Source organism: Thunnus albacares, chromosome 3, assembly GCF_914725855.1.
Source record: "Thunnus albacares chromosome 3, fThuAlb1.1, whole genome shotgun sequence".
In the NCBI taxonomy this organism is placed as follows: domain Eukaryota; kingdom Metazoa; phylum Chordata; class Actinopteri; order Scombriformes; family Scombridae; genus Thunnus; species Thunnus albacares.
This window is the reverse complement of record NC_058108.1, coordinates 22,584,629-22,598,094: the sequence shown is the minus strand read 5'-3', so window position 1 is coordinate 22,598,094 and position 13,466 is coordinate 22,584,629. Positions and strand designations below refer to the sequence as shown.

The 13,466-nt window shown below is 37.8% G+C and overlaps 2 protein-coding genes across 4 annotated transcripts in view; one reads left to right on the top strand and one right to left on the bottom strand.

The window, feature by feature from the left end:
* The first annotated feature begins 3,033 nt into the window (after nucleotides 1-3,033).
* On the top strand, nucleotides 3,034-9,005 carry ppa2 (inorganic pyrophosphatase 2). 2 transcript variants are annotated; one of them, XM_044347051.1, is made up of 12 exons: nucleotides 3,034-3,334; nucleotides 5,199-5,263; nucleotides 5,407-5,451; nucleotides 5,525-5,578; nucleotides 5,970-6,089; nucleotides 6,344-6,430; nucleotides 6,579-6,705; nucleotides 7,730-7,857; nucleotides 8,018-8,103; nucleotides 8,234-8,303; nucleotides 8,420-8,459; nucleotides 8,555-9,005. In XM_044347051.1, exons 1-12 carry the CDS (start codon nucleotides 3,145-3,147, stop codon nucleotides 8,575-8,577), a joined length of 1,035 nt encoding a protein of 344 aa, XP_044202986.1. In that variant the 5' UTR covers nucleotides 3,034-3,144; the 3' UTR covers nucleotides 8,578-9,005. The 2 variants fall into 2 exon arrangements, with proteins under 2 accessions (XP_044202986.1, XP_044202987.1); XM_044347052.1 differs by lacking the exon at nucleotides 3,034-3,334 and adding an exon at nucleotides 3,347-3,414.
* Nucleotides 8,681-13,466, bottom strand: part of tet2 (tet methylcytosine dioxygenase 2) — a 36,077-nt gene continuing 31,291 nt past the window's right edge. For both annotated transcript variants that reach the window (XM_044347050.1, XM_044347049.1), the window contains one exon: nucleotides 8,681-13,390. In XM_044347050.1, coding sequence (XP_044202985.1) covers nucleotides 12,030-13,390 — 1,361 coding nt within the window. In that variant the 3' untranslated portion in view covers nucleotides 8,681-12,029. The remainder of the gene's footprint in view (nucleotides 13,391-13,466) is intronic.

The following is a 13,466-nucleotide window of genomic DNA, read 5'->3' as shown; positions in this document are numbered from 1 at the left end:
AAACTAACTTTGGCCATCCCTTGACTTAACCTCTTGTGCTACAATGAGGTTTATAATTTTGAGTCAAATCTCTGGGCAACATGTGTATTATTCATGTAGTGCATATATGCCCCCTCAGAATGAATTGTAATAGGTTTTGGGGATATTTTGACTTTTCCTCCATCACATTATCATGCCAAAGTTTCTATTTGTCCAAAATTTTGGACAAGTTTGGGAGAAAATACTTCACATCAGCCTGAGGTGTACTTTGTGTTTGGCATTTACCTCAAGCACTGCTGTACCTACAGCCTCACAGAGTGCTAGCATGGCTGAATACTCTTAGTCTTGTTTCAGTATAGTTCCACAGTCATAAGCCTAAAACTGCCCTTCACAGCCTCAGAGTTAATGTTCATTGCTTTGCTTCTGGGCACTTTGGCAGAAATCCAGAGATGGGACAGTCATTTCCATTTGGTTTTCCACCCAGATCTCCAAGTCAGTACAGAGGTTAGAACTGATACCAAAAAAATGTGTCCTTGAATTTTCTCTTGAATCTTCCACAATCTCTCTTCTTAAAAATGTGATACCACATCCAAGTTCTCCTCCTTTCATCATGAAGTAGTACTTTGACCTTGACCACTATTGTCCAACTTACAGGTTTGCAGCATGAAATCTTTTTTTGTCAACGACAGTGCTGGACTAGTCAAAAATGATCAAACTTTCAAAATATAAGTGCACTGTTTGCTGGAAGACACTGAACTAATGGGACTTTGTTCTCAGCAGAATCACAGCCCTTTGGCAACATTATCAAAGGCAAACATGCAGTTTAAGATTTTAATAAACCAGCTTTTTATGGCTGCTTCTGATGTGTGTGTCATTTGTTTGAACAGGGACCAAGCTCTACAACAGTAAAACATCAAGACAGATCAAGGCGGCTTGGGTGGGTGTTTGTTTATGGCGCAATGGATGGACTTTGATCTCATGATGTATTGTGAAGATTACCACCATCAAATCCATTCACTTCTTATTGTAAAAACAATAGCATGGCAACAGTTCAGTAAGCCACATACAGCATGGTGGTTCTCAAAATGGAGGCCAAATTGCACAATTCACCCCTGGGTGTGGAAAATAGTGTAGAAATGTAGCATTAGCATAATTGGACAAAAAAGGTCACACAAATGTCATGCCTGCTTTTCTCCTTCTTTGTTTTAGAAATGGTTATATAGATTGATCAGATTAGATTATTATAAATACTACAATAGGCCTACTACTATTATTGACTTCTTTATATTGTTTATAGATGATGAAAACACAGTGATGGGAAAAGAGAAACACAATAAGGCACAATAATCTGGCAAATAATTTGAACGTGTGTGTGTGTGTGTTGTGTTGTGTGTGTTAGGGGGACATGTTGGCTAGGTGGCAGTAAAATAAAGCTAACATATGGACCAGAAGCATGCTTTGTATAATACACTCCCAGTTACAATGATTCTAATATCAAAATAAGTGTAATATTACTAGCTGGGAAGCAGAGGCAACTGAGGTTAAGTGATATAATATATATAATATATATCAAAAACTGTTATGTTTAATTACTCTTTAGTATTCTGAATGTGGAATAAAAATACTGACATAAAATAATGCAACATTATGTTTTGCTGATTTGATCTTGCTGCCAAGTATCAATCCCACATAAACACAAAACATACCAAAATGTAATGGGCAGACTGTGATGTGCCTAGTCATGCTCTTGGGAGGATGAACATATTCAATTTTGGACACTCACCCTGAGGCCACAATGTCAATGTTGCACACAATATAGACAGCCTGTCATACATTGAAAGTGCTAAGCATCTTTATGCTCCTATGGTATGAACACTTTTGCTTTTTTTATGACCCATCTAGTAACAACATCTTGTCAAAATTACAGCGGACAATCAAGTCTGCAGAAAAGATTCTCAGTGCCGACCTGCCCACCATCCAGGCCCTGTACACCTCCAGTCAGGAAAAGGGCAGGGAAAATCAGTGCAGACCCCTCACACCCTGGACATAACCTGTTCCAACTTCTCCCCTCTGGTAGGCGCTACAGAACACTGTGCACCAACAACACCAGACACAGGAACAGTTTCTTCCACCTCACCGTCACACTTGGGCAGTTAACTCACTGTGGCACTGTGCAATAACCCTGTAACACTACAATACTCACATAGCCTATAAATTATACATACTTATTTCTTTGCACTATTTGTATCCTGTTTACAGGTCACAGAAACTGTTTTACCTGCATATAGTCATTCATTGTGTATCTCTCTGAAGATTGTTGTGTATTGCTGTGTTGTTATTTAGTGTAGGTATATTGAGAGCCGCAAAACCAGTCAAATTCCTTCCATGTGTAAACATAATTGGCCAATAAAGATGATTCTGATTCTGAAAATGAATTAACACACACACAATGAATTGACAAATGCATTTACTTTACTGAATATTTGCCTTATTTCAACTCATTTATTGTTAGCATGTCATCATGCAATAGATTTTTTACTCTAATATCCACATTTATTCATCACTGAATCTCACATTTTTCTTATAGGAATGTTTGCCTAAGACGAAACAGTAGTTTTAACCAAGAGCCCCTGCATCCACCATGGAAAATGTGAAGGCGCTGAGCGGAAGTGCTGGATTCACTGTGGCGAGCTTCACAGTTGTGAATGTGGCGGATGCTAATTTTTTTCCTAGGATGGCGAAATAATGACCCGCCCTACTCCACCTCTGACTGGCTAGTAGTCGTTATTTTCGTTGGTTAGATTGGTTAGGTTTGGGCATTAGGAGTGAGGTGGTTGGGTTAGGATAAAAATATCAGGAACAGAACCAATCAGGGCCAGGGTAGAATGCGGATGGTGGGGGACGGGAAGCAATTTCCTTCCTAGGATGATGACGGAATGTTCCGCGAAAACCCGCCCTACTCTGCCTCTGATTGACTAGCACTCCTTGCCTTCGTTGATCAGATTGGTTAGGTTTAGGCACGAGGCGTGAGATACGGGTCTGGGCTTAATGTAAGAATATCAGGGCCAGAACCAATCAGGAGCAGAACATTCCGTCCCCATCCTAGGAAACGAAAACTCGCGTACGGAAGCAGGAACCGAGGAGGAAAAAGAAGAAGTGACTATAATGAGGCCGCTGCTGCTGCGCTCTTCACTCGGCTGCTTGGTGACAACTTTCGGGTCATTTTCCGCCACTCGGAACAAATTCCTCACACACGTAGCAGCTGTACCTCATCTGTATAATTTGCGAAAAACGATGCACTATCAAATTGAAGAGAGAGGACACCCCAATTCTCCTGACTACCGGATTTATTTTAGTAAGTTAATAGCCGCCACCATGTGTGTCCCCGGTATTTCATGGTAACGCGGGTTAGCACGGCTGTATGGAGTCCGACAGGTAACCACAGGTCGACCTCAGGTCCACGTAAACATTTGACCTTTAAGTTACATGCGAGGGTTTTTTTTTACTGTGCATGTGGCACTCTCACCACTCAGCTTTACTGTCAAAACCCCGCCAGTGTTAGACCCCTTGTCTGCATTGTGTTGAAATAATTTAGAAGTAGAAAGAAAGGAAGAGGTTTCAATCATAAGTTCCTCACGTGGTTTTACTTCCGGTTGGGTGGTCACGTGGACATTGGCAACATAAAACACCTAGAAAAGAGAACAACTTTTTTTTCCCCATTAGCAATTGTGAAATTTAGCCACACGCATCAGATAGAGTTGAACTCATTCAATTGTGGTGATGATCACTGTTCATCTGTCATTAAAATTAACCATTGGAGACATTTCATTCATTATTATAGGTCTGCAGCTAACAATTATTTTCATTATCTGCAATAATCTGCTGATTATTTTCTTGTTTAATCATTTGGTTTATATAATTTATAGTGAAATGGTGAGAAATGACTCACAATTTTCTGGAGTCGAAGGTGATGTCTCCAGATGTATTGTTTTGTCCGACCATCGGTCCAAAACCTTAAGATATTCAGTTTACTATCACCTATGACAAAGAAAAGCATTAAATCATCACATTAGATAAGTTCAAAATCTTGGTATTTTTGCTTAAAAATGACGTAAACAATTGTTTGATTATCAAAACAGTTGTCGATTAATTTTCAGTTGATTGACAAATCGTTGCAGCGCTACAATATTATTTAGCCTTAGTTGACCAGTGGTGATGGTAATACAGCTCTAGTAGAATAACAGGCCAGGATTAACTAAATAAAGTATCACAATATTAAGTTTCCAGTATGGACAATGTGACTGTATTTTGGTAATGACTGCAAGTGTTTTCATACAGTATTAAGTATAAACAATAAAATAAATAAATAAAATTAATGGATGACAATGTCAATTCTCAGCATAATCAATCAGCTAATGAATCAACTGTTTATTCATTATAGAATTAACACTGAAATAAGGGACACTTATTTGTGACTGACCGCACACAACTACCTGTAATGCACCAAGAAATTGATTGTTGTGCACTTATTAGCTTTTTTGGGTGCTTTTCAGCTGCATATCATGGTCCCCCTCAGCAGATGGACTTTGCTCATTTGTCATGGAGATCAGTGAGTATTAATAATCAATCAGAACTAACTCCATGGCAACTGAGCAAACTCCATGTGCCCTTGAGATCAGGATGAAAGCCCTTGAGCCCATGAGTTTTGATTTATTTAGTCAAACTATTGTTTCCAAGATCAAGAATGAACCTTCATACCTATATAAAATGTTATACTATGACAAAAACAACTTTGAGTGTGAAAGAACAGGTTTAGAATAACAATCTTTACTTTAAAATCTTCAGTCAATAATAATATTTGACATAATACGCATTGAATCCAAAACAGAACTAACCTCAAGATCTCTGAAAGACATGTTTCTAGATCTGTGACAAAGTCAAGGTACTCAAAAGTGTACATAGTTGATAACATAACAGAACATACAAGTTTTATAATCATGCATACTGTTGACCTTGTTGTCACAAATGCGTAACAACCCACAAATCTAAGACCCTAAAATCTATATTGACTAGATTGAACCAGCCATTTCTATATGCAGTATAATCGTATGACATGTTAAGTGGTGCCTTTTTTCCTAATAAACAGTCTTCTGAAAGTTCATAGTGTCACAGATGTATAGATGTTTTCTTTTTTTATTTTAACTCCTTTTTTTTCTCAGAAACCTCTGAAGGGAAATACATCTCACCGTTCCATGACATTCCACTTAAAGTGGCGCCAGAACAGGTAACTCTTTGATAGCAGAGGTTTTAGTTTCTGTTTGATAGAATGCTGAATGAAGTTCATGACTTATTTTCACTATTAAATAAACATAATATACAAACCAACCATTCAGTGATTTTTTTTTTTGTTTTGTTTTCTTTCAACAGGATAATGATTTGCCAGCTAAAAGACTGAAGAAGAATGACAGCGAGGTACTGTCGAACTCAAATATTTGAAAGTATTTGAAAACATTTACTCCAGCATACTTTTGTTCTCTATGTTCAGGTGCTCTTCAACATGGTTGTGGAGGTACCTAGATGGTCAAATGCTAAAATGGAGGTAAGTAGGTGATAAATACAGTATATCACATTAAAATAATTAATCTGAACGTTACACTTCTACTGCTACTGCTACTACCACAGCTTTATTAAAGGCTGACTCAGAAATGTTAAGGTATGCATGAACAACCATATCCTAAGGCTGCTTATTATTTAATGAACCCCTAAATTGATAAAATTAATCTTAATTGAATGTCTAATTATTAGCCTTTTCTGGGGCTAGCATAGCAGTAGCCTCAAGCTGAAGGTTTTAATGTTGGTGACACTATAGAAATTTAAACTGTATCTTTCCTGATCACGTAAGTCAAAGCCTTTCTTTTAAAACAACTACTATGTTGTAACACTGGCAAAAGCATGTGCACACGTAAATACATACACCTTCATAATTCCAGATTGCCACAAAGGAACCACTAAACCCGATCAAACAAGATGTAAAGAAAGGCAAGCTGCGATACGTTGCCAACATATTTCCCCATAAAGGTTACATTTGGAACTATGGGGCCATCCCACAGGTAAGAAAATGCAAACACATGAATAAGACTTTCTGTTATGATCCTCATGCTGCACTGATTTTGATTCTAGTCAGCTGATGACAAATAACAATAATTTAATCACTTTAAGATTAACTTGATGTTCATTGAATTTCATAATTCATGTTCACAATTTAGTCCGGTGTCTTTAAGCTTATGTGTGCTTTATTTATTTACTCAGATTGTTTGTTTAAATGTTTGATTTCTTACATGTTTTGTACTGTTCCTTGGAAAAGACATGGGAGGATCCAAACCACACAGACAAAGAAACAAAGTGTTGTGGTGACAATGATCCCATTGACGTTTGTGACATTGGCACCCAGGTAAGACTGTTTGATGTGTATATATAAATGATACTGTTATATGATGGGGTTTTTTGCTCAATTTACATGCACTTCTAAAATATAGGTTTTGGTACTGTGTGGTTGATTGATTAATTGTTTGTTTGTCATTTGTTGGCCTGTCTCTCAGGTGTGCTTTCCAGGTCAGGTGATTAAAGTAAAAGTGCTCGGCATCTTGGCCATGATTGACGAGGGAGAAATGGACTGGAAGGTCATCGCTATCAATGCTGATGACCCAGATGCCAAAATCCTAAATAGTGGGTGTTTTCCACAGATAATACAAATAATAATTAAGACATTGGTCCATATACTACCCAAACAAATTTAGTTCAGCAGATGTGGTGTTAACAAGTCGTGGTAAATAGGATTTCATCTGGATTTTGGTGAACCAGATAATCAAACAAAATTAAATGTCATGCAATAAAATTCTAGGGGTTAATCTAAGCCTTGCAGATCCTTTGAAGATTTGTTGTCCAAACAGTCTTCATAGCTTGTCTGATATGTATTTGGCCACATAATGTGCATGTAGTGGAAATGCAGCTGCACTGCATGAATCTGGAGAAAATTATTTTAGATGCAAAAAAGGAATCCTAAAAAGAACATGCTCCTTCAAACTTGCTAGGCGTATTTTAAACACCAACTTATAAGCACCCTGTGGAGTTTTCATTGTAAACACAGATTTGCTTACAGTCAACGTTTAACTCCAAAACACATTGTGTGTGTACTTCAGGCCTAACAAACATGTTGAATACATATTTCTCCCTCACATAATGGCCTTTTTAAAATGTTTGAGGCATAGTTTGTTAACAATTGCAACCTTCTGCTTATATTATTTTATTGGTGCATTGCTACCTTTTCCAGTGTATTACACTGCCTGGTAGAAATTTGTATCCCCCATCTTGTGGCTTGCTGATGCTTCAAAAAACCTGCTGATCAAGACATAACTGTACAGTTTCACAAGTGGTCAGAAACTCAACAAGGAAGTAGTCATGGTAGAGAAACTGAGAAACTGGCTGTTAGTTTGACAAATCTATTTTCAGCCATTTTTAAATTTATTTCCTGGTTATTTATCTGTAATCGCTAAATTGCAACACAATTTTCTAAACACATTCTAACCATATTTCAGAAGTATGCACATATGACATATACTCTTATTTTTTGTCAAGACATATACTCAATACCAAGAGCAAATGGAATACAGATCTAAGTCATACCAATACAAACAAGGTGCAAATTGGTCTTCTGTACTTATTCTGTTGTTTGTGTTTGTGTTTACCTTAGGCATAGAGGATGTCCGCAAGAGCCGGCCTGGTCATTTAGAGGCCACTGTTGACTGGTTCAGGAAATATAAGGTGCCTGATGGAAAACCTGAGAACCAATTTGGATTCAACGGACAATTCAAAGACAAAGTACGAAGACCTTTTGTAATACTACATACACAGTTTAGACATGATGATGTACTAGGAGTTGCAGTCCATTGCAGTTTTAGTGGCTGAATTAGGTCAAATGAATTGCTCCCTAAGAAACACAAATTGTCCTTTTTTCTGATGTTGTTTGTCCTTTTCTTAGGACTTTGCAGTTGAAATCATTAAGTCCACCCATGAGCACTGGAGGGCACTAGTGCAGAAGCAGACAAATAGTGGAGGGATTGAATGGTGAGTTGGTGGGAGGTAAAACCCCTGCAGTGTGTATGTGTGTGACGTTCATATATGATTGGTCATATAAAGTGTAATGTGATCTGGGAATTCTACTGATTTTTCTGTGGGTGATTCTTTTTTTATTCAGCAAAAATGTCTCTTGCTGTGAGAGTCCCTTCAAATGCAGTACTGATGAGGCCAGAGAAGCAGTCCAATCGGTGAGACTTTCCATATACTGTTATTTCACAGTGATGATAGGAAACACAACAATAGCATAAAACACTGTATTGGAATAAGGTTTGGTAATTATAATGTACAATGTTTGACTCCTCAGTCCCCTACATTTGGTAGCGCACATCCGGTGTCTCCAGAAGGTAAGTAAATAATGACTTGACTCATAATAAATGTTTTTTTGAGGTTTTATATGCTAAACACATATTTATGTTATTCTAAATCTTTTCTTGTACAGTGGACAAGTGGCACTTTGTCTGAGTGATTGTGAAGACCTGAAGACAATATGGAAACCAGCAAAATGTCTTCACACTTTATGAAGCAGTACCAATATTGCTTCATTGTTTGTATGTGGCTGAATTTATTTTTGGTAAGAACTACTGTAATTCTCAGCTGCATAAAGTGCCATCTACCTTTACCATTGAATAATGTGTTTAAAAAAAAATAAAAGGCAAATATCAGTACATTGACAATATGAGCCAGTGAAGATTACGTCATCTGTTTTTATTATGTTGAGTATAGAACCAGAGGTGAAATCTGTTGCTAATATGCCCTATTTAAAGGTAATGCCCTACTCTCCTTTAAGACTGCTTTCAGTTTGTGCTTGCAACCACAAAGATGACACAATTTGTATCTAACAAGTAAACAATTTCTTCTTATTTGGGTAAATAAAAAAATTTAAAATGTGAGTGTAACATGATCTTCTTCAAGTTTTATCCATAATTACACATTTAAAAACTTAACATTTGGGGACAGTTATGCACAGAATTTAGGTATTAAGTTAATGATATTAACTGATATGATATTAACTTGGAGTAACAAATCAAATTGCTTTAAATAAATATAAATTTTATTAAAAAAAAAAAAACACCCACATCTCAGCAATATCAGGAATGATATAATAAACAGCTTTCAAATAAACTGCATTCAGTACATTACAATACTTACAGTATTAATACCCATCCTTAATTTCATTTTTATAGCATACCATACTTCAGGAGAACAAGGGAAGCCTTAAAAAATAAAATGACAGGCAAGAAGTTGCACATTTTTTATACCTTTAGTGTCTAACTGCAAAAAGACCATGTGTGTATCAACTGCTAGCTTAACCTTTGAGCTGAGCACATACAGTGCACTAGTTATGCCCAGAAAGTCATTCAAGTAATGTTGACTCACTCAGAAACACTCTGAAGCATCTTCAAGTATGGCTATGCTTTTAACCCGCTATATCTTAGACACCTCGGCGTTCTCAACCACAACCTGCTACTGTAGCTGGGTCCTGTACAACGAAATTCAACATTTTATTTCTGTAGATTTATTTTACAAAACTGGAACAGTTAAAAAAACTATAACTTCTAATGTTTGGGCTAACAGGATACTTTAACTGTAAACATTGCTATGACAGTGAGCGTAATATTTACAAAGACTTCCTGGATAATCTAACCATGATCATTCTGTTAACCCGAAAGAGCCAAAAGGATGTTTTAAGATATGATGAGGATTGCTGATAGAAAAGCTGTGGGTCAATTTGACATAACTAGAAGAACCTACATCAACATTAAAAGAATGAGTTGTATTCCTGCAATACAAATTCTTGGTATGTACAATGTGACATAATTTATTTTTTTTTTAACACATTTACAATCTGTTTAAATAAAACGTTTTGTAATTCTTTATTACATATTTTTTCCTGAAAAAGAAATGAAGTGCTTTCAGAAAATGAATATGTTGAAGAGTGGGGTGAGTTGTTACTATAACATGACAGTCATTCCATTATATATCACATTAATTAAAACAAACAAGAGGGAGAAAAATCATTATACAATTGCTTAGTGGTTATAAATAAATTTAACTATACACAGGCACAAAGATGTGCAACTACGTTAATCACTGCCCTGGTCTTGCCTCATAGCAAAAGCAAATACGTTGCTCTGTACTTAGTCAATATCATACTTTCCCTTTAGTCAACTCAGTGCATACTTTATGTTCAAATTTCTTTTAAAAGATTACCACCGTCCTACTACCTAAAATATAAGTAAAAATTGCAGGAAAGTATCTTTTTCCTCACAAAATATTTTTGTCCGTGAAGTATAATAGACGAGATGTATTGGGATTCAGGGTGCAATGGCAAGTCCCTGAATGAGGAAAGACAAGATGAATACAGGCGAAGATGTACACAAAATTAGTTGAAAATGTCCCTGATTTTACAGTAACATCAAAGATTCAAGTTCAAGTAATACTTTCTAGCACATTGATAAGAAAGTAAGAAATGAACTTTTATGCCTTTTGGTGGCCTGCAGTTAAACTGTTATTAACATTTTGAAAGTAAAAATACAAAGGAGAAAATAAAAATATGTTATAATCCTATTGCCAAACTGGGTTTGAGGTATATGACAGGTTGGTACTGTACATTATTTAATAGCCTTCTCACTGCCCAAAGAGTCTCACATTGTATGTTTCTAGCAGGTTGAATAGCACCTTATGAAATAAAATCAGTTGAAACCCAAAGACATACAATGAAATAGGCTGTTAGCATTCTTTACAACACAAAATCTATAACAGTAATTCCAAAAAGGGAAATTAATTTACTGTACAAATCTCACCTGTTTATCTTACAGTTAGATTACAATAATTAAAGAACCCACAGCAAGCCAGCTGCCCTCTGAAACTGACACTGAGCTTACCCTGTTTCATGTTCCTCAGTGTATAAAAGCACATTTACTAAGCACCACAGACATAAAACTACATGAAATATTCACAATCCAGGTTTGTTCAATGAACCTGTGGTAAGGAACATTAAAAACAGTTGCTAACAAAGCAAACCTGGAAAAAAACTAAAATAACAAACATGATGATTTTTTTTTCCTCAAAAAGTTAAAAATGCACCATTAGAATGGCTCAATTTACAGTATAAATGACATAGGAAAGTGAAAGAAGCACCAACACAATGATTTGAAAAAAAAACTTTTGCATGAACCTGAAACAGTATCATGGATTGCTCAATCAACCCTCTGTTATAAATTCATCGATTTCATTTTAGGGATGCTTAGAAATTTCAATGTCCCAATGCAGAATAACCAATTTTTATGATTTAAAGGTATTACCAAAACATTTAACTCTCATGATCAAAAAGTGCTCAAGAAACACTGACTTGCCATTATGAAGCTGATGATTTGACAGTGGGATGATATTTTCAGTGTCCTGTTGACATAAGTTATTGAGTGTCACTCAGAGAGTGTAATGGTTATAGTGTGAAGGCATTTGAATTAAAAAAAGATGGTAATAAACGCTCACTTTAGCACCGTGAATGTTGTCATTCACAAAGTCAGTGTTTTATGCCAAGATTACATCTCCAAAATTTTGTAAGAAAAATAAAGCCACCAAAAATGAAACTTTGTTTCCAGTAAAAATAGGTCCTTATGTTTCAGACTGAAAGCACCAGAGATTTTGACAGTGTGTATCTTGCAAAAGTTGCCAAACAAAAATAAATACATCCTTAGTAGGGTCAACTAGTAAAGCTTGATTGTTAAAGAGGTGAAAGACCTGATGTGATAGGTGATTTATGTCTAATCTGATCACAGGTTCTTTTTTCTATGCAACAGTGTTGCTAACCTTATGGATAGGAAGGAGTGTTTTAGATGAGGCCAGTGATGCTTGTGGTCTTTGTTTGTCATAAATAAAGCACCTTCAATTTTCTTCTTCATGAGTGTGTTCTACACAAACTGACTGTAAGGCCCTGTGACCTTGGTGAAGGCGTACGGAGATGTACTGACATAGGTGTTTGTTGTGCCTGACAAGGACCCCTCCATGAGTGCCTGAATAAAACGCTTGTAAGGAGGCTCCCCGGTGGTTTCTGATGACTCTGGATGCTCACGCTTCACCCCCTTCTTGCCCTTGCTTGGTGTCCCCTCGCCACCATTCCTCTCTGCATCTTCCTCCTTCTCTCGAGCCTTTTCTGCCATCTTGGCTTCCCACAGTGCCAGACCATGCTTGGCCTCATTCATATTTTTGTGCTGGTAGAAGACCAAGGAAATGCGTGTTGGGTGGTTGCGGTCTGGGTTTGTAAGGGGTGTTGTGGCATGGAGCTCCCGTTTAGCACACTCAATGAGGACTGAGCCGTGGCTAGGTGCCACTGCCACACCACCAATGTCAGGGTCCAAGAAGTTGTGCTCATTGTCTGACCACATCTCTGGCTTTTGTGGGGTTGTGGGTGTCTGTGGTGTTCCAGGCTCCTGTTTGATACCAGATCCCATGAGGCTCCCATTGGGCAGACCTAACCCTGACTGTGTTTCAGGGTTTAAACACCCACTACTTAACTGAGCAGCAAGCATCTGTGGGCTAGGCATCTCTGTCTTGATTTGCATATGGAAAGGATCTTGGCCTGGGGGTAAGATTTGAGGGCTCCGAGAGAGGTATGGATTTGGGTATCCTCCAAACTGACTGCCTTTGCTCACAGTAGCTGTATAGTCTAGACTTCCATGGGCTGAGGGTGCTCTTGAGAGGGGGTCCATAAACCGTGGGTCTGAGCCTCCATTAGGGCCATAAGGGGAGTAAGGTCTCATGGGGTGAACTGGCCTCATGTTGCATGCATTGTAACCATTGACCTGTAAACCCGGCTCACCATACCTTGGTGGATAATTGACCTCATAACGTTGATGTACACCGTACTGCTGCTCTGAGTAAAGCGCTGGCCGCTGTTGTCGATACATGTCCAGGTGCTTTGGGTTTGAAGCATAGTATGGATGGTAATTGTCAAGGGGCATTCCTCCATTACATTGATAGCCTGGGTATGGACGATTTGATCCATTAATGTAAGAGTTTGGTACATGGAGCGGGGAGGGGTAAGGGCTGGCTGGTGTTGGTGGCTGAGGAGGATACATGCTGCCTGGCTTGGAAGTGCTTGTAAAAGACCCAGGATGGTTGGGGAACCTGGGGTAGCTGGCTGCATTTGTTACACCAGGATAAGATGGAAGAATGCTCTGGTGTTGCTGCTGTAGTTCCCGAGGATGGGCCCCAAGGGGGTGTGTTGGCTGACCTGACTGTAGGGCTGCCCCCACAGCTCCTGGAATATGTCCTAGAAAACAAAAATCCCAACAGATAAAGGCCTAAGCAGCAGAAGAAAAAAATACACAAATTTCCAATCATGTAAG